The sequence below is a fragment of the Falco biarmicus genome, chromosome 13, assembly GCF_023638135.1.
Source record: "Falco biarmicus isolate bFalBia1 chromosome 13, bFalBia1.pri, whole genome shotgun sequence".
NCBI classification, from domain to species: Eukaryota; Metazoa; Chordata; class Aves; order Falconiformes; family Falconidae; genus Falco; species Falco biarmicus.
This window is the reverse complement of record NC_079300.1, coordinates 11,817,235-11,838,610: the sequence shown is the minus strand read 5'-3', so window position 1 is coordinate 11,838,610 and position 21,376 is coordinate 11,817,235. Positions and strand designations below refer to the sequence as shown.

Below are 21,376 nucleotides of genomic sequence, written 5' to 3'. Positions count from 1 at the left end.
TCCCTCCTTCCAACAGGAGTGAGTTCAGAAATCCAAATTGACACCTCCATAATTTATGTCAGGTACAGTACGTTAGCTGTGTATTTATCCTATACGCAGGGACAGCTCTCGCCCTCCGTAGCGGTGCATACGGTGAGCCAGGGCTGCGCGCAGAAATCTCTCGCTGCTGTTCTTCACCTGGTGGGACCTGTACAGAGAAACCTTGTAGATTTGGTGAACATTCTAGTTTCTAAATAAAGGTTGAAAGAAGAAGGAAAAAAACCCACAAGCCCTCACCTCATGTCACTGCTAGCAGGTTTCTGCTGGCCCAGTCAGCCTGGCTGGTTGGGAATGAAACCTGGCAATGGGATCCAGTGGCAAAACCGCTGCCTGGTGTGGCATTTCAGGGCTGTGGCTGCCCTGCTCCAGCTTGGCACAGCTTCCTTGCAGAGCCTGGCATGGCGTTTAACAAGAGCCGGTGGATGTTTTCTCTCTTCCGTGCATTCCTCCAGCTGCATTTGAAATCTCCAGCTGAACTTCAGATTGTGCTGGTGCCCTGGAGTGAGGAGCACCTCACCTCACCCTCCCTGGGAAGAGCTGCTACATACAGCAGGTTTGGAAACTCACCTGTTTTGTTTGAACACCCTCTCTCCTTATGCTGAAGGAGATCGCCACCTTGCTGCCTCTGTCACGCTCTCCATGGCAGGACCTGGCTCATTGCCTTTTCCCACCACCACCACCACCACCGCCTGACATCCCCTCTCCATAGCGCAGTAGGATACACAGGCCATGGGGCAGCAGTGACCCCAGAGCAGAGCAAGCCACATCCACAGGGACAAACCCGCATCAGGTATGGACCTGGGGGGTGAAGAGGAAAGCCATGGATGAGCCCACGGGTCTCACCTCAGTGTTTGGGCACTGGGGGCTCGGTTTCAGGGCTGGCTCCTCAACAGGGTGATGGGGAGCAGAGAGGCCAGCAAGGGGGACCAGGACACGCTGGATATGGCAGGCTGGACCACCTGCCACCAGGGCCAGCTTGCCCATGGCACCAAACACTTCACAGGTGGGACACAAGGCAAACGCTGAGCAGATACACTTGTGGATGCTTTTGCCCTTCTCCTCTGCAGTGTGACCTGCCCCAGGGCTGCCTCCTCCAGCTGTGGCAGGGTACCAAGGTGCAAGCAAATGCTCCAGCCAGGGATCCAGAGCCCCAGAGTGGGAACAGGGCCCCAGTGTTACAGTGCAGCTGGGCTCCATGGGGCACAGCTGGGGACAAGGATGCAAGTGACAGCACGGATAGGAAGGATGCTGCAGCCCCCAACTCAGCTTCCCTCACACGGGGGAGGCCTCCGAGCCATGCAGGATCCGGGGCACTGCGCACGACATCCACTGCCATCCACACACACCCCCAGGCGGGTGCGGAGCCCCTGGGGCCCGGCCCCTCACCGACCCCTCGGCCCGGCCCGGCTGCGCGGGCTGGTGCTGCCCCCTGGCGGCACCCGGCTGCGCGGGCGAGTGCTGCCCCCTGGCGGCCGGTCCCGCCGCCGCCGCCCTCCGACCATTTGCCGCCGGGGCTCGGGCGCCGCTCTAAGATGGCTGATGCCCAGGGCTGGAGGAGCCCCCGCGCCCTCCGCGACGGGGGGGACCGACGCACAAACCCCTCCTCAGGGGTCCGGCGAGAAGCGAAGCCAAAGGCAACCCTACCCCCGCAGTATATAAACCTTTTTACCTGCACAGAACCCTTTTTCCCCCTGCAGGGGCTGCGCATTAGGAATCCATACCCAGCAGTGTTCGAGGGGCTGTGACAGGTCCCCGTGGTGCCAAAATACACCAGGAGGGGTGAGCTGGCTGCACCCACAGCCAGAACTGAGGGTCAAGGTCAGTGCCTGCTCCCTGGGAAGCAGAATCCCACAGCCCGGCCGAGGGTTTCTGCACCCACAGCTTGCAGGCACTCAAGAGCACTGCTGTCCCCCAACCGCCACTGCAGGACACCAGCCAAGTGACTAGCTGGAAGAGGCCAGTGACTACTGCAGACAGGACCTACCACCTTCATCCCCACTCCAGTGGAAGCAGTCACCCTCACCAAGCCTGATGAACACCCAAAGGCATACGTGTGGGTCAAGGCAACAAGCGGCTCCTTTCCCCAAGCCCCTGTTTCAATGCATCTGCAATCACACTTAGGGAGGACAAGACAAGAGAAGACAATTTGGAACGAAGCACAAAACACAGTGTCTGTAGGAAAGGGTGACTGAGCTGCAGGGCCTTGGTACAAGATCCAATTTACTCATTTGTAAAAAAGAGAGTAAAAAAACCCAAGTGGCTAGCATGCAACATCACATACATCTTCAGTAAAAAAAAAACCAAAAACAAACCACCATGGTTGTGGTCACAGGGCTTACCTTACCAATCATATTCTCCTCCCCTATTCTTGCAAGCACGTTAAACATAGCACACGTATGTTATTTGGGTGCTGACATAGGTTACAGCAAAGCAGGACACTAGCTGCTGCCTGGGACATTAAGGGAGAAAAGGTTCAAGACAGACATTTCTCACAGCCCTGCTTCATTTAGTGGCACAGAAGTAACACGAACCAGTTTAGGTCCTTTTAATCTGTCCAAGACAGGGTGCTGAAGCACAAATGATAAAACATTCTGCATTTTTACAGCAAAAATGCTACAGAAGTTTATAGGAAAAAAAAAATATTTTTGTACATGGGTAAAACATTATAAATTCAAGACAACTCACAGACAAGAGGGAAAATTCCCACATCTATCGCTCATTTTTTTAAAAAGTTCCGTTTGAATGGGCAAGCAGTCAAAATGGCTTGCTCTCTCTTCCTTGAAATGAAAATTGTATCTTCCAAGTGGCTCACAGTACTGCTTCGCATCTTGGAATGTCCTCCGAAGGCTCCGCCAAGATCAAAGGAGAATAAAAACCCCCGGAGTCCTTTCAGATAGTCTCAGAGAGCAGGAGAAGGGAAAGGAAAGGGGAAGTTTATTCAAACTTTATCTTCTTCCCTTGTGGCTTGTGATCTCCACCTCCTCCTCTGCCTCCTCGGAAGCCACCTCCTCTACCTAGAAAGAAAATTATTACAAGAAGCAGAGTTACAGGCACCCCTGCACAGACACCACCGCCCTTCCAAACCCATCCCGGCACACACATGAAAACAAATTCACATCAAGCACTCTGTGGTGGCACCACACCATAAACCCAAGAATGGCTTTGGGTTGTTTTTGAGCACACCCCCTCCCCTTAGAACAGCAGCACTTGCTTCTTCTTACCTCCAAATCCTCTGCCACCACCTCTGCCACCAAATCCACCTCTTCCTCCTCGGCCTCCTCCTCTGCCACCACGACCACCAAATCCACCACCAAAACCACCGCCACGTTGAAATTCACCCTTTGGCTTGGCAAAGTCAAGGATCACTTTATTTCCATCTATCTCTCCATCCTCCATGGCTTCTTTAGCTGCTTTGGCATCTTCTGGGGAGCTGAAGTCCACAAATCCAAACCTAGGAAAAGGGTTCAGAGAGAGACAGTCAAAACTCCACCAGCCGTAGCACCACCTACGGGTGCTTTATCCTGTCAGAAACAAACACCCACGCTTCTGCAGCCACACAGGGACCAGGGCCACGTTAACTTGTCAAACAGCAGTGGCTAATCACAATCGATGGAAGCCCATTGCGAGTTTGCCAGTACTGCACAGTTAATATTCTTCTCGTGCGAATCCATAGGCTGCCACGGATTTGTTGGCAGGAAGGAGCTCATTGAGAAGTGAGCACGCGCTGCCCGCCACGACCAGAGCCGAAGCTGTAAGCCTGTCCCCTGGTTCCATGCGATTTACTAGCTTCAAAGAATCACCCGCATGAACACGAGAAACACCCCAAGATGTACAAACCTGCTGAAGTGATGCTCTTTGTAGCAACTAAAATCATGCCAGGTGGCATTAAACATACCCTTTAGATGATCCAGTGTCTCTATCTGTGACTATTCTAGCACTTATAGAGCCTTCAAATGATTCTTTTAGTGTCTCCTCTGTGGTGTCCTCAGAAAGGCCTCTGACAAACAACGTTTTGCTTTGTTCTGAGGTAAGAGAAAAATTCAGAGATCAGTAAGCTTGAGGAAGGCAACCATCAGTTTCTTAACATCACATCCAGCTTGCATTACTGGCCCCTGGAACAGCTCACAGGTCTAAGGGGTTTGTTTTGAAGGAACAGCTCAGGTACTTAAAGAAGTCCTTGAAAACTTTTTCAGGACTGCAGTTAGAACCTGACATCGAAGTATCTCCCACCAACCAGCCTGGTACTGTCAAAATAATTCTCCCCCGCTCCCCCTTTCTTTTTTTAAATAGATGCCTGCATCTTATCAATAGGGATACTAACAGGACAGACACTGCTGGATCAGCACTTGACTATCTAGAGGACTTAGGCAATTTTTTCATCAGCATTTCAGATAATCAGTCATCATATCCAGCCCATTCACTCAAGATGCCAGTCTTTCACTCCACAGGCATGCCTTGTGGTTTGTTTTTTTTTTTTTTTTAAAGCAGCCCTATGTTTCCATGAACGGTACACTCCTGCCCACAGGTATCTCAAGATCAAATGATCAAACATGGAACACTTACGATTAAACCCTCCTCTTGCATTCATGTTCCCTTTCTGCCATGCTGGTGAACTAAATTCCAGTCTGATTGCTCTGCCTTCAATCTCTGTGTTGTTATAGGAATTCAATGCCTCTTTAGCATCCTCAGTTGTGGGAAATTCTACAAATGCATACCTATTTGGAGGAGAAGATTTCAGTCAGCCTGAGAGGACAAGAGGCAAGTCATTCACAGTGCCAACTCAGGAGTCAGGCACAACGTACCCTTTAGGCCTGCCCTGGTTGTTCTGTGGCATCTTGATGGAAGAAGCTTTCTTAAACAGTTCCTGGAGAGTCTCTTCTGAAGCAGCGTAGGAGAGGTTGTTGACAATTAGGGTCTTTGACTCCCTCTCTCCACCTCCTACGGAGAAAACTCAGTGCTGTAAGTGCCAGTTTGGAAGAAGAGCTCTCTTCCTCTAGTCACAAGACACTCTTCTAGGGTAAGAGTAGTTGTTGCCCCCTCCTCACCTCAAGGTGAGGCACAAGGCCAACCGCAACGCTGTTTTGGTCACCTACACTAGCTGCCCCCCCTTGTCTCGAATCATGCAGTAGACATGAAATGCACAGGATGCAGAGTACAAGTCAGGCAAAAGGTCCCTTCCCGATACCATTTTCCTGCAGTACTTCAAGCTAATCTACTTCTGAACCAAGTAGAATTAAATCTTGTGTATGTCATTTGTATGCATGCTATTGGTCTAGAAAAGTACCTTTCTGATGTTCTTGATGACTCTTCTCACCAGTGAAGTCAATGACCATGGCACGACCATCAATCTCGGTGCCCTGCTTCTCCTCCAGAGCTTTGTTTGCCTCAGCTTCTGATTTAAATTCAACATAGGCCATCCTACAGCACAGAGAAGAACATAAGCAAATGCTTCCTTCCAGGAATGACTAAGTTCATGAACAAGGAGGGGGAAGGATGTCAAGAAAAAGGCTTCAAAGTATTTTCAGTACACCTACTGCAGGAGGTTCCTTAAGGAAGCTAAAGAACACACAAGCTTACTGGAATATGCCAAGAGTTTAAGGAACAGCAAACATCCAACAGTCCTCTCAGCTACGTACCCTTTGCTGTTCCCCTCCTTGTTCATTACTATTCTGATTTCTTGTGCGTTTTCAAACACCTCTCTTATTTCATCTTCAGTTAAGCGGTAGGGCAGATTCTTCACAAACAGTGTCCTAGCATCTCTCTCTGCAAAGAGAGAAAAAGTTACTATCACATTACCAGCGAAAACCCCTGTCTCATCTATGCTGCCAGATCAGTGAGAATCAGTGAGTTGATCCAGCAGAAAATAAAGCAGTTTCAGAAGCTGAAAAAGCAACTATTACAGAAGTTTATTAGGCTACCATTCTACTCCTCTTAAGTGCATCAAGTTCAGAAAACAGGTCCTAAAACTTCAGGAAGAACCAGATCTCCTCCTCAGTGCCCCCAATGCACACTGTTTTTCAGAATCACATTTCCAGACATTTCAGTCTGAACTTGTCCACCGGTATGTAAGCATTTGAGAAACTGTTTATGATACAGAGCTCCAACCAGGATGATCTGCCTTAAAGGCATAGAAGAGCAGCCACCAGTAACACTGCTCCAGCCTGATGATGACAGCTTTTCATTGATGTGCACAGGCAGTTACGAGTTATGGGCCATACCTTTCTTATTTTCTTTTATTGTTTCCTTGCTCTTTGCTTTTTCCAGTTTGACTTCGGAACCCATTAACTTCTTTCCATTCATTTGGAGAGCTTTATCCAGATCTTCAGCAGATGAAAAGTCTACATAGCCGAATCGCCTGAAAGAAGGGTAACCTTACTATTTAAGGTGATCCATCTGTAGTAGCAGGGGACACAAACAAACCCAAAACCAGAGAGGTCCCCGCTGGTCAAGTTAGACTGTTAATAAATGCTAACCAGCCCACATAACCAAAACAACGGCAGAGAACAGCTATGTAACTGAAGTGGCAGCTCTTCCTTTATGGAGATACTGTCTGAAAAAGCTGCAAACCAAGCAAGTATTATACACTTATCAGTACCGTGCCTCTCTTCCAGCTTCCATTCATTACCTAGCAACCATCCCAGCATCCTAAGGGAACTAGCATCAGCAGTTACACCCCTCCAAACAAATTCCTGCCAATCAAAAGAAATAGGCAGCTAAGTTCTACTGATGAACTCACTTGGAGGCACCGATTCTGACATCTAAAACTTCAATATTCTTCTTCCCAAAGAAGTCTTTGATGCCAGTCTTCAGTTCTTCATACTCCTTGGTGGGGACCAAATTTCCCACGAAGAGGGAGAAAGCTGAAGTCGGCCCTTTAAATGAGAAGATAATCAGAATCTGGGGTTTTAAGGCAGGTTGTGGTTATTTTTTTTTTTTAAGAAGCCGGACTCCGGAAAGCTTTAGCACATCAGTTTCTGCTCTAAAGTGACATCACACTTCAGTATTAAGTCCCTTATAATCATCATTTGTGCTGGAAAAAACCTGTCCCTTCAGTTATGTACCAGCATCCTGTTCCTTCACAGCTATGCACTGTCCCAGTAACAGTCCATGAAACAAGCACTGCTTGATGATCCCACATCACCTACCGTCTGTTTTCTTTTTCTTGGCCTCTGGTGCACTTTTATTGGCCATTTCTTTCTTCCTCTTTCCAGGTGCTTCCTTGACAGGTTCTGTGGTAAAAGAACACACACCATGAAAAATACAGAACAACTTCTCCTATACTGGATCAATACAGGAGCAATAATTTTCACACCAGTCATACACGGGACCTTCTCTCATCACTACAACAACTATTTCTCAGCCCAAAAGACCATGACAGACAAAGATTTTTCTCATGAATCTTTCCTCTTAAGACAGTTATGATCTCAAAAACATTTAAACTCACTTTCATCCTCACTTTCCTCCTCGGCATCCTCTTCATCCTCATCCTCATCCTCCTCATCTTCATCCTCATCTTCTTCATCTTCCTCATCTTCAGAGTCTGCCTTGGCTTTCACTGGTGCAGCCTTTGCTGGAGTAAGTTTTTTCACTTGAACGGGGGTTGTGTCCATGGCCTCATCATCTTCAGACTCTGAAACAAATTGAGCACAAGATTTCAGACACGTTCAAGATCAAGCCCCTTTTGAGACCAAGAAAAGAAAATCTTGTGAAATACAATAGTGGTTTTCATGCTTCCTTAAGTTTGTATGTTCTCATGAAACAGGTTTAATATATTTATAGTGTTTATAAAAGCTGGCTCTCCCTCTTTGTTGCATTAAAAAACAGTACCTGTTCCCCAAGAGTTTAACCAGCAACCAAGCTAAATAAACACCCACTCAGCCACATTTAATGGACACCAGCATTCATCTAAAATCAGCTGAGCACTGCAAAGTTTTCCTCAATCTCACTTACCATCATCTTCCTCATCATCGTCATCCTCATCTTCATCCTCGTCCTCTTCTTCAGATTCTTGTTTTACTGGCACAACTGCAGGCTTTTTGGCTGGTACTGCTGCAGGTTTTTTGGCTGCAGGCTTCACAGGCATTGGTGGTTCCTCTTCCTCATCTGCACCAACAATACAGCAAGCATTTACCCACACCACTCAGCCTTCAAACTACTAGTAAAATTACTTTTCTTTCAGGAGATTTTGGCTAAGTTCAGGAAAGGACTGTCAGAAAACTAGAAGATGCTTCACATGCCGCAACATAACACAGCTGCAGCCCAAGTTCTTCTCCAAACGTCACCGATTACCCCCCTTTCCTTCCTCACCACCTTTTAATCAATGAAGCCCCTTCTCACAACTATTAAATCATACTAAACTTTCAATCCCAAAGGTATTCAAATTCAGCAACCTGACTGGACCAGCTTCAGTCCACTTACGCAAGAATGGATACATATTTCAAAATTAACTTACCAGAATCTTCTTCATCTTCTTCCTCCTCCTCATCATCATCTTCCTCATCATCTTCATCTTCCTCCTCACTCTCCTCCTTCTTGGCATTCTTTCCATTTTTCGCTCCTTTGGTTAGGATGGCAGCCTTTTTAGCTGGAGTAGCCACAGCCTTTTTAGCCGGAGTAGCCACAGCCTTCTTGGCAGGTGTAACTGCCTTTTTCGCAGGAGTAGCGACCTTCTTTGCAGGGGTAGCAGCCTTCTTGGCTGGTGTAACTGCTGCTTTTTGTTGTTTCTTCTGAGGGATCACCTGAAATACACCCTAGTGTAAGACATGCTGGCCCTCTAAACGACGAGGCTAATATATGGGAACTGCAACCTAAAGCCTATCCTTCTGACAGACTTTGTTTCCGCTCAATGACCTTAGTTGCCTATTCTGTTAAACTTCCTAAGGCTCAAAACCAGCTTTTTCAAGTTTTTCACAACTTATGGAACATTAAAGCATCTCCAAACTCCCTGGTCCCGAAGCAAGACCAGTGATCTCCCTAGGGGCATTTGGTAGCTTGAAATTGTCAGTCTGGCTTATTACTTGTGTGTGGCAAGTCACTTACTGCCGATCGTCGTCACCCCAGGGCAGCTCTAAGAGCCCCGCAGCCCTCCCAAAGCCTGGAAGCCCAGACCTACCTCCCGCGCGAGTTTTCCCCACGTCCCTTTTCTCTTGTGACATCAGGTTTATGCTGCAGCCGCAGGTAACCGACAGGCACCGGCTGGCTGTTAACATCGACCCCCTGTCAAACCCAGTGCACCCCCAGCCCTTGTGACACCTGCGGCACGTGCCCGGCCCCTTACCTCCTCCCCGCTGCTTTCCTCCAGCTCCGAGGACTCCTCTTCCTCGCTCTCCTCCACCTTTTTGGGGGGAGGAGCCATTTTTTTCTGTTTGATCTGATTCTTGGGAGTCTGAAAAAGAGCGCGGGCTGTTAGGCGGCATTCGCCCCCTCGCCACCCCCACCTCCCCCGCCGAGGAGCGAGCGGCACAGCCACGATCCCGCCGCCCCCGGCCCGGGGCAATGGGGCCCTCCCGGGGCGGGCGGGGGGCGCCGCGCGCTCCCACGTGCTCGCTCTCCCCGGCGCACCACGTGGCCGCGCAGTACGGTGTAGCCCCGCCCCCCCCCCCCCCCCCCCGGGCTGCGCGCGCCGAGGTGCCCCCCTCCCCCTCCTCCGGCCCCGATCGCGGCCCCCTCCCCCCGCCCGCGGCCGGGCCTCCGCGCGCGCCACCGCGGCGGGGAACGGGCCGGGCCGATGCCCAAAGCCGCCCCCCCGAACGCGCGGCCGCGGCCCCGCCCCCCGCCGCCATCTTCACGGTGCGGGAGGGGAGGCCTGCAAACGGCCGCGCGGCCCGTGGAACCGGCGGCGGGCGGGCGGCCCGGCGCCCCCGGCTCCCAACCCATCACCATCCGCCCGCCGCCCGCCACGGCGGCGGCCGCTCCGCTTCCCGCCCGGCGGCTGCGCGCCGCCCCGCCCGGCGCCCTCACCTTGGCGATCTTCACCATGATGGCGGCGGTGCCTGGCGGCGCAGGGGCGGCGGCCGAGCTAGTTCAGGAGGGCGCTGGGCACGGCCGGCGGGGCGGCAGCAAGGAACGGAGCGGGCCCCGGGCGGGCGGCGGGAGCGGCGGCGAGGCGCTGGCGACCCGGACCGGGGACTGAAACGAAAGAGGGAGCGCAGGCCCCTTCCGCTCGCTTGCCTAGCCCTCCGCCACGCCACGCCCCCTCCGCCCCCGCTTCAGCCAATCGCCGCGCGTGGCGCGCCGCCCGGCCAATCGCCGCCTCCGCCCTTCGAGCCTCTCTGCCAATCTCTGGCGGTTTGCGATCAGCCAACGGGAAAGCGCCTTACAGCCGCCGGCGAGAGCGAGGCAGTGAGGTGGGGGGCGAGAGCGCGGAGACGCGCTGCCCGCCCGAGAGTAATCGGCGTTAGCCAATGAGAGGGCGGTAGCTCGGCGCTTGCGCCCTGATTGGGCGGCGGAGCTTAGCTGAGGGTGGGCGTGGCCGGGGCCGCGGGAGAGCACGTGGCGAGCGGCGGGACACGTGGGGGAACTGGGACGGGGTCGGGGGTCCCCTGGGCCGGGGGTCCTGGGCTTGGGGATCCCGGGAGCGCGGCAGGGGGGGGGGCGGGGGGCCCGGCAGCGGGGGGGCGGGGGGCCCGGCAGCGGAGCAGGGGGGACTGGGGACCGGGGGTCCTGGGGCTGGGATCGGGCCTGCCAGCCCCTTTGCACGCCGTCGGGACAGGCTTCGCAGGCCGGCTCTGCGGCAGTTGGGCTCCGGGGATGCAGCTCAGCCCGAGCACACTTTCTCCTTTTGGCCTTGGCAAAGGGAGGGGGCTGGGGCCTCCCCAGCACTGCCTCTGCCCCCCCCCGCCCCCCGCACTCCCCCCCGGCACCTCCTTCCCAGCCCTGGGGGGCACGAAGCCCCCTCGGCCAGCCTGAAGGAGCACCCCCAGGAGCTGGTCGGTGTGCAGCTGCTGCAGCTGCGGCTGGCACAGGAGCACCCTGCAGCTGCCACCTTCCAGTGGCTCCCGGCAGGGACAAAGGACCCAACGCTGCAGAAAAAATAAACCTGTGCTCGCCTGATGAGTGCTTCCGAGTTCAGTCACTGAAAGAAGACACCAGCTTTCTCCCTGTGGAGTTTTACCCCAGTGGCTATAAATTTGGGGTAGGATGACCCCAGGAATGCAGCACCCCTGTTTAACTTGCCAGTCTGCTGGCAGGCCTGAGTGGTGGTCCCCCAAGGACATGAGTGGCCTCTATTGCTGGGGCTTCCCCGCTGCCTTACACCCTCTCCCACTTTCAAAGTGGGCATCCAGCCAGCTCCTGGGGGCTCCTGACTCACGTGTCTGTGGCTATAGCCGTTTGCCCTTCTCAGGCATGCTTGAGAGAAACCCTAACTTGGAGAATGCAAGATGCTAGGGAGCCCTAAAGGAAAAAAGCCCCACCAAACTCTCAATAAATGCAGCTGCCGTTGAGGAGACACCCCTGGGTTGCTCAGTGATACCTGAAAGCAATGGAGACATTGTGGGTGAGGCAACATACCTGGCTCCTGGGCTGTCGTAGTACCTCTTTTTCCTTTGCTGGGTGAGGAGAGGCAGTTCCAGGTGGGCAGTCGTAGCTGAGGGCACTCACTGAGGGGTAATGATGGGATCAGTCAACCTCTCCAGGAGAAAGCCAGCCTGTGGAGAGCCTGCCACCATCAGTCAGTATGGGGAGGGATGGAGCTGGAACAGAGGGGGACACTGCCCACGTTCCATCCCTGGTCACATACCCAGGCAGGTGGGGATCCTGCCTGGGGAAACCCCTTGTATAGGGCAGCTGGACTCTGCATGTGAAATAGTAACATCAGGCTCATGAACCACTGACTGCATCCTGCAGGAGCTGTTACCGAGTGCCCGGGGGAAGCAGCAGCACAGACTCGGGGTGGCCCATGGGGATGCAGGGTGATGGAGATGGAGGAAGTAGAGACCTGGCAGAAATCTTTATCTGAACCAAGAGCTAATTGTTCCCTCCTTATTCTGCCTGCGTGTGACGATGCAACAAAATCCCATATTATCATTGCTCGTACAGATCTGCTGCTAGTGCTGGGGTTGGCCTTGCTTCGTGCCCAGCAGGGGGCTGGTTTGCCATGGGAAAGGGACAACTGTTGCTTCAGCCAGGGGCAGTTTTGGCAGTCAGGACACTGCATGTGTCTAATAACATAATGTCAGTGGTGGGATCAGCAAAGGGCTGGGCTGGCAACTGGCCAGTCTCGGTTCCTAGTCCTGACAGGGGACATCTTGGTATGGCCTGTACTCCATCTTCTCTCCCAGCAGTGTGCTCAGCTCTGGCAGGTTGTTCCTGGTGCTGGCACCTCTGAGGATGCAGCAGGACCCGGTGTTTGGGGGAAGGAGCACAGCACCTGTGTGCAGACAAGTGAGAACCAACACTGCCTGCTGCACTGCGTTAATCCATGCACCATTGAGCAGGTCTGGATACGGCCCGACCCTGCCAGCTGCTGTTGTGGCCATAAAGGGCCAGGGATGTTGCAGGGAGGAGGGTAGCCAGGGGACTGTAGATGCCAGCATTTAGGCTGGGCTGTTCCCTTATATCCCACCTGTGGTCAGGACCTCTGGGCAGCCCTGGCAGTGGGCAGGAGGATGCCAGAGTGACAGCAAGGCCAGCCTTTTCCTGGGGATACACCACGTTGTAAGGCTGTCCCAGCAGCACAGCACAGCCCTGATCTTCTGCAGGTACCGTCAGAAATTTCAGGGCCAAGGGAGGTCTGCAGAGCAGCATCAATGAGTAATTCGGCCAAAAGAGCAGGTTCAACAGCTCTGTTGGTGGAGTAAATGTATTTTTGGTGCTTTTATGGCTGTCGCTTGTTGCAGCATGTCTGCAGCTTGGGAACATTGATCTAATTCCACAGTTAAAATGAATTTAGATGGTTTAGTAGAGACCCCAGGAGGGATTTGCCAAGGATTCACAGTTTCTGGCACAGCAGAAACTCGTCCCCTGTGCTTCTCCCCAGCCTGGCAGCGCTGGGGACACCTCGCCCGGCTGCCGCTGCCTCGGGCTGGGAGGGAGCTGGGCTGCCAGGCAGATGCGGCTCCCCAAAAGCCAGGCAGGATGGGTGACCCGCCCCGGGGAGACCCCCCCCAGAGACCCTAGGTGAGGAGAGAGTGTCCCAGGCGTGCCGTGCAGCCTGGGCCCGGTCGCTGCTGCGTGTTTCCACTAGGTGGCGACAAAGGGCCGCGGGGGGTGGGCGTGGCCCTGGCTGCCCCCGGCGCCGGGCGGGACATGCCGGGGACATCCCGGGGACATCCCGCCTGCTGGCTGCGCCATTCCCACGGAGGGGGTCTCAGGGGAGCCCCACCTTCGGTACCTGCCAGACACAAGCTGCAGCCAAGCGCATTTCGCAGAGGAAAAGTTTTACCCGTGGCAACAGGCGCGGCTGCTGCCCAAAACCGCCAGGGACCTCCAGCCACACATCCGCGGGGGCTCAGAGGGACGAAGCAAGCTAGAAATGCCATCAAATGTGTCCCCAAGCTCCCCAGCCTTGCTCCCCTGGCATCATGGCTCACCTGCTACATGGTCCAAGCAGTGGCCTGGCCTGGCAAAGGTAACAGAAAAAAAAAATAAATTACATTTATCCATCTCAGATCTACGTTAAAACCTCTTGAGCATCCCCATGTCCCACCAGCAAAGCCCCTTCCCCTGCCAACAGTGCCCACCTCACCCTGTTATGCTGCTCCCCGGCCATTTGCCTGCTGCCAGCCAGAGCCATCCCCGTGGGTACCGTGGAGCAGCTGATGGATGGTAACGCAGTGGTGTCAGCACACAGTGCTGGTTGTTTCTCTTCCCGGCTGCACAGCTCACTTCAAATAGCAGGTGGAGAAAACTCTCCCCAGGCCCTGATTAATGCAGGGCATCAAATGAGACAGGCCTGTGTGGTACCCTAATTAAGTCTTTTCTTCATTACCCACCTGGCCTTGGCCATACAGAGAGGTCAGCCCCCAAGGATGATGGCACAAAGTGGGCACAGGGCTTGCTGTGACACATGGCATTTGATTTGAGCAGCTGCACTCCAGGCCACGTCCTGCACCTTGAAACGGGCAACTCGGGACACAGTGGGCTGCAGGGATGAAAGTCAGCAGTGCCTGGCAGAGTACGGGTTCTCTTCTCTCGGGAACATCCTTTTTGAAGGTGGGATGCTGCAGGGATTGGCATGGGTCCCTGAAGCCAGACACACCCTTTGCCGCTCCCACTGATGATGGGTGATAACCCAGCACATCCCTCCTGCATGAGGCTGTGCCTTTTCCTGGGGTTCATGACGAGGAAAAGTCTTGGTGTCTCATACAGGGAGTTTCGTATGTGCAGTGTTTAGTCTTCTCATGACCTCCAAGTATTCCTTGCATTGATTGTTCCTGGTATGCTGGAGAGAAAAAAGGGCTTTTCTATTTCCAGGAGAAGCCAATTCCCCTGAGATGTCCCTTCTGGCAACCAGTTCCTCTCCCTAACACGCCTTGCCTGGAGCCGGCAGCAGGACCTTGCCGCCTGCCTGTGAGCCCCCAGCAAGCCCAGCAGCTGCACAGAGCCCCCGGGACAGGCGAGACTCCCCTCTGGCTCTGCTCAGTTGGAAGAACAAGTGCAGCCCTGGAAAAAATGGTGTGAGGGAAAAAAGTGGGACTGAAACAAAGAGGACTTGTATTAGGTGTGAGATAAAGAAGAGAAACCAGGCTAGGGAAATGTGGAGCAATTTGGGTAGTGAGGGGGGAGCAAACCCAAACCAGGGGATTGGTTTTTTCTTTCCTTTTTCGTTCTCAATCGAAAAAAAAAAAAAAAAATCTTTGTTGAGTCCAAACTGGGAAACCAGGAATCCCCCTCCGGTTCCTCTGTTCTTGTGTATCCACGTGAGGGGGGTGAGCTCAGCCCTGCCTTGGGAGCTACAGGCACCCACCACTCGGTGAAGGCAGTGAGCAGCGTGGCACAGTGAACCTGGGGCTTCCCCATGTCCTTACCTTTAAAAGCAGAACAGAGCCAAATGCCACCAGAGAGAGCAGAGCCACAGTGCACCAGGGACCCCGTGCAGCCCACAGGCACACACAGACAGATGTGTGCCCAGTATAACGTGTCCCAGCCTCTGCCAGGGGAGCTGGCAGGTCTCAGCCAGCAGAGCCAAGTCAAAACCGTGCTTGGCACAGGCATCGGTGCCGGTGGAAGGCACACTGGGTGGCTTTAGCTTAGTGGGAAGTGGGCTGTCATTTCCCCAGGGGGCTGCTGTGCTGCTGTGTTGTCCCAGCTGAACCTGCCCCCTGAGCCCCATCCACAAGGTTTGCAAAGCTTCTGCCCCAACTTACCCACGTGAGGGAACAGCCACCCCAAGGGTTTTCGTGCTTGCATCTGCAGGTCCAGCCACAAGCCGAGCTTTTTGGAGAGGGTCACTTTACACTTGACTGTACCTGCAGAGCTCAAGTGACCCAGGCTAGTGTTGAGCTGTACAGACCACCCAAGTGCCTGGGGAAGGTCAGAGCTCGGGAGTCACCAGCACGGTGCCAGGGATGCTAAGCCCACCCAGCTTTCACCCTCTGTCTGCCCCAGCCTCCCCTCCGCAGCAAGCTCCATCGAAAGGAGGTTAAAAGTGGGGGCTGAAAGTACGTCCCCAGCCCGGACCCCTCTCGGGCTGTTTGTGCCTTGTCCCCGCAGCACACTGGGCTCTTTCACTTACCAGCTCTCACTGCAGAAATCCCCACTGGCAGAGCGCAAGTTAGTCACTGCTTTCAAACTTTCTATGACTGCCGTTAAAAATAAGACTTGGAGGAATAATTTTCCCACCGTCAGCACTGTCGAAGGCAAAACCTGGTCCTGAATGACCAATGGTGTCTCATTAAGCTGGGCAAGTGTGTGATCGTGACACCTGCGTCCTGGGAGGGAGATGAGAACATGGTTTCTTGGGAAAAGTCTTCTCCTTCCCATCCCTTACAAGCCATCAGCACATCCCCGTGCACATGAAACATCAGAGAAGCTTAAAGCAGACAATTACCCTGCATCTCTCCTGCTCAGTTTTAATTGTAGAGCAAAGAAAGAAGCCCATCGATTCATCCCGCTGGGTAATTAAATGCTTAATGCCATTGACTGTAACGACATTATGGCTCAGCAGCCCAACACTAATGCAATAATAATCGCTTATATCATGGCAAGGAAGGGGCACGAGCTGCTCCCAAGGAAAGTGATAGTTATGTGGGATGGGAGCCTGCACTGGAAATCCTTAGGGCCTGAATTAGTGCCCTGCAGTTCACAATTAGTGATGCCCTGCAGAAGTGAGAGCTTCTGCCGAGGAGCAGGGGAACAGGGAAGGGCTAGAAGGACAGGCAGCCCCTATCCCAGGGAAGCCCCCCGGCCATGCAGTGGATGGGCAGTGGGGGTGGGGGTCTGGGTCTGGGCTCTGAGCATCAGTGCTGTCCCCAGCACAGATCTGAGATGTAAGCCGTGGGATCACGAAGATAAATCTGAGCAGAGCAACCCTTTCATAACAAGCCATGGTGCAGGCATGAGCAGGGTCTGCCCACCTCCTCCCAGGGACTATATTTCCAATAATGAGCTGGCTGCTTTAGCGTATTTATTATGCAGATGTTGTGGAGCACAGGGCAGAGGCTGCACATTGCCTGAGGTTAACAGCATCAAAACGTGGCTGAGTGAGCACAGCCAGAGAGGGTGATTTGCTCACTGGGAAAGGCGGCATTGACCCTCAAAGCGTGGCGTGCCAGCGGGTACCACGCACTCCCTGAGGAGTCTCACCTGCTGAAGGATGTACCTTGCTATGGTGGCTGCACAGCGTCCCGCCTGCAGGGACTTCAGAGCCTGGCATGTGGCAGGAGTCCCATGGTCAGGCAGGCTGGAGAAGGCCGGTTCACAGGAGGTGGAGGGAGGGAGGAAGGACCTGCAACAGCACGCAGAGAGGGGACCCTTCACAAGACCATCCTCTGCTGAGTTTTTTCCCACCTCCCCATGAGCAAGGCATTGCCCCTCCAGCCATGGCACACTGGGTTAACCCAGCAGCTCACCTGTAGCCACTTCGAGGGACAGAGCAGACACAGCCTAAAAAGCCACCAGAGGCATAATTTCCATCTCAGGTCTCAAATCCACATTGGCAAGCCCCTGCCTAAGGATAAGGAGAAACTCTGCAGCCCTTTCTGGCCTCCAGCATGAAAACCAAAAGTACTTGCAATTTTCTCTGAGCAAACAAATGCAGATCATGCTGTCAAACCCTCATTTGATTTGTTTCTCTGGTGGCTCTGCACCATTTGCCTTCATTACTTTCTCTGCCCCATGCCATAGTCCAGTAAGGTAGCATTTGACCAATAAAAGGTCCATTCATATAATTTACAAGTAGTTGGCACTTTCTGCCTCGCCTGCAAGAACGGGCTCCCTGGGTAGCCTGTTGCTTGGGAAAAAAGGGGCTTTTACAGTAATTCTGAGTAGGATAAGTAACCTCCAAGCACTGTTTATAGCATGATTTAGCCTCGTGAAGTTGCAACTCTCCCAAAGATTTGATTCATGGCTTGAAATTGAACCCTTTAAGTATATTTCTTTACACAGTCTTTAAAACAAAAAAAAAGGCTGGAAAGAAGGAAAGGTCCTTTCCTACAGCCCCCAGGGACAAGGAAGAAGGTGCCTCCAGCTCTTTGGAAGCAGTCATAGGGGGACAGTGAGTCAGGGGAGGAGGAATGCCTGGTGCTCCCAGTCTCCCGCCTCACCAGGTGAGGCAGCCCTGACTGGGCAAGCTGCTGCATTTCCTCTAGAAAAGCCTTTCTGAGACCAAGTTTAGCCTAAATACATACCTATGTTAGTACGTATGTATGTGTAACAGCCTCGCTAAGGGTATGTTGAGGTGTTAGGAGTGAAACACATTTCCTGAGGATGCTGTGAGGGTAAGGGAAGCACATTGCTGTTGCTGGGTCTTGGTGCCCCTTTGCTCTGAGTCTTCAGGACATGCCCATGCAGTGATGGGCAGAGACTGTGGTCTGTGCCACGGAGCAGTGCTCGCTCTGCACCCATCTTTTGGGAGCAGAATGAATCATCACCGCTATGGGTGCCAAACCCAGCACCCTCCAGGCTGTGAGCCTCGTAGTCTTGTGCCTAAACTTGCTGAAATTGGTTGAGGCTCTTGTAAGGCAAGTGGTGTTGACCTGCGCTTTTTGGTTGAGGAGCACCTGAACCGGTCCTGCTGCTTCACTGGGGCTCACCCTGTGCCCGTATCCTCACCCTGGCTCAGGGCATCCCTCCCAGGGAAACTGAGCTCCTCCGCACAAGGTGTCTCCCACCACAGCACCAGCATTGCCCAGACCTTGAAGGTGATAAAACACCCCAGGCGGATGAGCCACAGCCTGGGAGGGAGCAAATCTGTCTATGTAAGGAGATCGCACTGGGAGAAAGGTCCAGAAGAGAAAGGGGAAATTTCAAGGAAAGCCCAAATGTCTCTAGCCACAGTCATGCCAGGTTTCTTTATTTAAATGGGGTTTCCTTAGCCTTCTGTTTTCAAGCGGCTCCGTCACATTGCAGGTGAAGGCTGCCAGTGTACAGAGAGGAGACAGGCAGTTTCTGTACGAGCCTGGCCCGAGTGCTCCCGCACACCAGGACAGCGGCAGCACAGGGGTTAACACTGAGCCTGGTCTCACCATCCACCTTCTGCCAAAGCCTTGACCAAAAACCTTATTGGGGCTAATGAAGTGATCCTGCAGCTCGGCCAAGAGCTGCTTCCACCCCTGGCAAAGGCAGGGGAGACCAGCGCATCCCAAGTCCCTGACCCCAACACCAGCTTTGCTGGAAAACCAGCTAAAGGCAAACCATAATGGATCTAGAAGAGCACCAAGGTGTACTTGCACTGCCATTAGTGCAGGATTTGTGCAGTGCTGCATAGCCTAAACCTTCAACTTCTAGGTATTAAAAGGTGCACTTAGCACTGAAAGGACTGGAGGGTGTAAAAATACACCAAGCACGGAGAGTCCTGCTTTGCTCACTCATAGTCAGTCCTCTTTCTTTCCCCCAGTGCCTTGGACCCAAGTGGGTATTTGCACAAAATCAGGATTGTTCTGCTAGCTCTGCTTCTGCCCTTGCTCTCACCTGCAGAAAGGAGATCATCCTTCTGTCACCACTGAGGCTGGACTGGAGGCAGTGAACTGAGGGGGGACAGCGTTCAGAGGGGACGTCAGCATCAATGTGGTGGCTCATGGGAAAATGCCTGGACGTTTTCTGCAAAAAAAACATTAAATCTATCTCTTGGGGGATGAGCCTATTTTTGTGGGGCTGGCACCACGCACAAAGCAGCCTCTTGGATGAGGGGAAAATCAGACCAGAAGGTCCTGAAGATGCTGACAAGTGCCCATTGGCCACATCACACCTGCAAGCATCCCAGCTGCCAAAAACAGTTACCCTGTGAATTCTCCCTCCCTGGTGCCGTGGCACAGGAGAGGACCCATCCTCACCGGCAAGGAGGGGATGTGGCTGAAGCAAGTCTCTTGGCAGGGCAGGGCTGTGGTGGGACCATATTGCCCTGCCGCTCACGCTTGGGGATGCTCTGGCTCCCTCTGGGTGCCGAATGGAAAGGATACCAGGTTGCTTGGCCCGGTCTTTTCTATTGTTTTAAATTGTTCTCCCAATTTTTGGCTCAAGCACAGTCAGGCTTTGTGACCAAAATTATCACTGGCATGGAAAAGCCAGATGAAGGGGGCTGGAGACCCCCAAACCTGTTTCAAGTAGGTTTTGGGAGAAAGTCATCAACGATGCACAGGTTTTCTCACTGCTGACCCCAGCCCCCCCCCATGCACAGAATGAAATTGCACAAGTGTCAGCCAAAGGCTCTGCTCAGCTCTGGAGCTGTTGTGCCAGGGGGATGGTAAACTTTAGGGGTGAGGAAGCAGGTCAAGAGCTGGGAGGAACAGCGAGCAGGTGCAGGGACCTCTCAAAGGCTGGTGTTCCCAGCAAGGAGGGAGGTGCTCTCAAATATGACTCGTCAGACCACCTCAGCTCCAGGGATGGGTGGTCTCCTACTGCAGCCCCTGGCTTTTGGAATAGGGTTAAACTCCATTACATCTCCCAGTTATATCTGCACAGGGACAATCAGCAGAGAGGCAAATTCTCTTTCCAGGAGGAAAAACCTTTAAATTCTTCAGTTGCCACACTCACTGGATGCAAACATGTTCTTTTCAGTCCCATTTTCACCATTTACTGTGTTTTCTTTCCTTTAGCTTTTTGTTGCTGTATATTTAATTCAGCCATCCACCACAGTCAATAGAAATCACTTCCACCTGTCTCCCTTCTTCCATGGCAGGGGATCAAGAAGTCCTTACCCAGCCCTCCTCTTGCAGGGCTCCCAGCTCACACAGATGATGCTCTCACATGGCACTCGCTGCTGTTGTGTTTCAGGCTCCTGCCAGATGGACTCACCGCCTGCGAGCTGGGGATTGCCACAGAAAAATAGACATGAAACCCAGCTCAAACCATTTGCTTTTCCATCTGTGCAAGGCGGTTTTTTAAATCAGCCCCAGCAGAGAGGCTTGGAGCTGGAGCCAGGATGAGTTCGGACAACTGAAGAGCAGGAGAGAGATGCAGATCTTCCTTTAACCAGAGCAGAAATCACTCGAAAACACCAGGAGGAGCAAAAAGCTCATAAACAGAGAGGCACAGACCAGGATGTGAATAAAAGGCAGTACCTGGAAAAAGGGAGCTTGAGCCTGGGGTCGCCAGCGGGCTCCTGGGATAGCTAGGAGCTCTAGGTGGGGGAAGAGATGAGCAGGGCAGGCAACAGCAATACCTTCCCCTGTTCCTCATTAATACAGCAGTAAGGCTTGATGGGTCTCCTCAATTATAATGGCTTTCTTGTCATTAACTTGATTTCTTTCTGGTGACAGCAGCCACAAATTGGCCCCAGCTGTTCTGAGCATGAGATGAGAAATTAAAAGGAATTAATCCAAGCAAGTGCTGGAGGGGTTGGTGTGAAGGGGAGAGGATGCTCTGGGCCAGTGATAACCTGAGGGCTGCAGTAATGGGAGTAGTGGGAGATGTCAGGAAGGGAGGAAGTGGCATCAGGGCTTATGTTTCTCCCTACAAGCAGGATGCTGAAAAGCAGGTGCCTGCCACAGCAGGATCTGACCAGGGAGGGGTTACCCATATGTGTGCTGAGGCCACTGCCATGGGAGTTGTGGGTTGTGGGATCTGGCCCAGTCAAGACAGACAGACAGACAGACAACCTATAGGGATGCTTTTGGGGGTGAAAGTTACCTGAAAGCAACTTGGACCAACAAGCCAAAAGCCTGCCCTGGGGAAAGCAGGACCTTGTCCACCACTTGCCATAAGCCTGCAGCCCCCTGGGAAGGTCCCCTGGCTGCGG

The 21,376-nt window shown here is 53.1% G+C and overlaps 1 protein-coding gene and 3 non-coding genes across 4 annotated transcripts; all 4 read right to left on the bottom strand.

Moving 5' to 3' along the window:
- Positions 1–2,569: 2,569 nt before the first annotated feature.
- NCL (nucleolin) lies at positions 2,570–10,217 on the bottom strand. The gene is made up of 15 exons (XM_056358816.1): positions 10,000–10,217; positions 9,317–9,424; positions 8,492–8,777; positions 7,990–8,142; positions 7,484–7,669; positions 7,185–7,268; positions 6,776–6,911; positions 6,258–6,394; positions 5,676–5,802; positions 5,324–5,457; positions 4,842–4,977; positions 4,603–4,754; positions 3,935–4,061; positions 3,261–3,490; positions 2,570–3,053 (listed from the first exon to the last, which is right to left on the bottom strand). Exons 1-15 carry the CDS (start codon positions 10,015–10,017, stop codon positions 2,974–2,976), a joined length of 2,094 nt encoding a protein of 697 aa, XP_056214791.1. The 5' UTR covers positions 10,018–10,217; the 3' UTR covers positions 2,570–2,973.
- On the bottom strand, positions 3,617–3,755 carry LOC130158515 (small nucleolar RNA SNORA75). Its single transcript, XR_008825354.1, has one exon. It is a non-coding gene; the product is annotated as a small nucleolar RNA SNORA75 (small nucleolar RNA).
- LOC130158519 (small nucleolar RNA SNORD20) lies at positions 4,374–4,450 on the bottom strand. Its single transcript, XR_008825358.1, has one exon. It is a non-coding gene; the product is annotated as a small nucleolar RNA SNORD20 (small nucleolar RNA).
- Positions 7,002–7,071, bottom strand: LOC130158518 (small nucleolar RNA SNORD82). Its single transcript, XR_008825357.1, has one exon. It is a non-coding gene; the product is annotated as a small nucleolar RNA SNORD82 (small nucleolar RNA).
- Positions 10,218–21,376: the final 11,159 nt, after the last annotated feature.

Excerpts from the sequence above, each read along its gene's own strand:
- NCL (XM_056358816.1), bottom strand. Across the intron at positions 6,912-7,184 it reads CAAGAAAAAGAAAACAGACG|GGCCGACTTCAGCTTTCTCC; the intron begins GTAGGTGATGTG and ends TCTCATTTAAAG. Across the intron at positions 5,803-6,257 it reads AATAAAAGAAAATAAGAAAG|AGAGAGATGCTAGGACACTG; the intron begins GTATGGCCCATA and ends CTCTCTTTGCAG.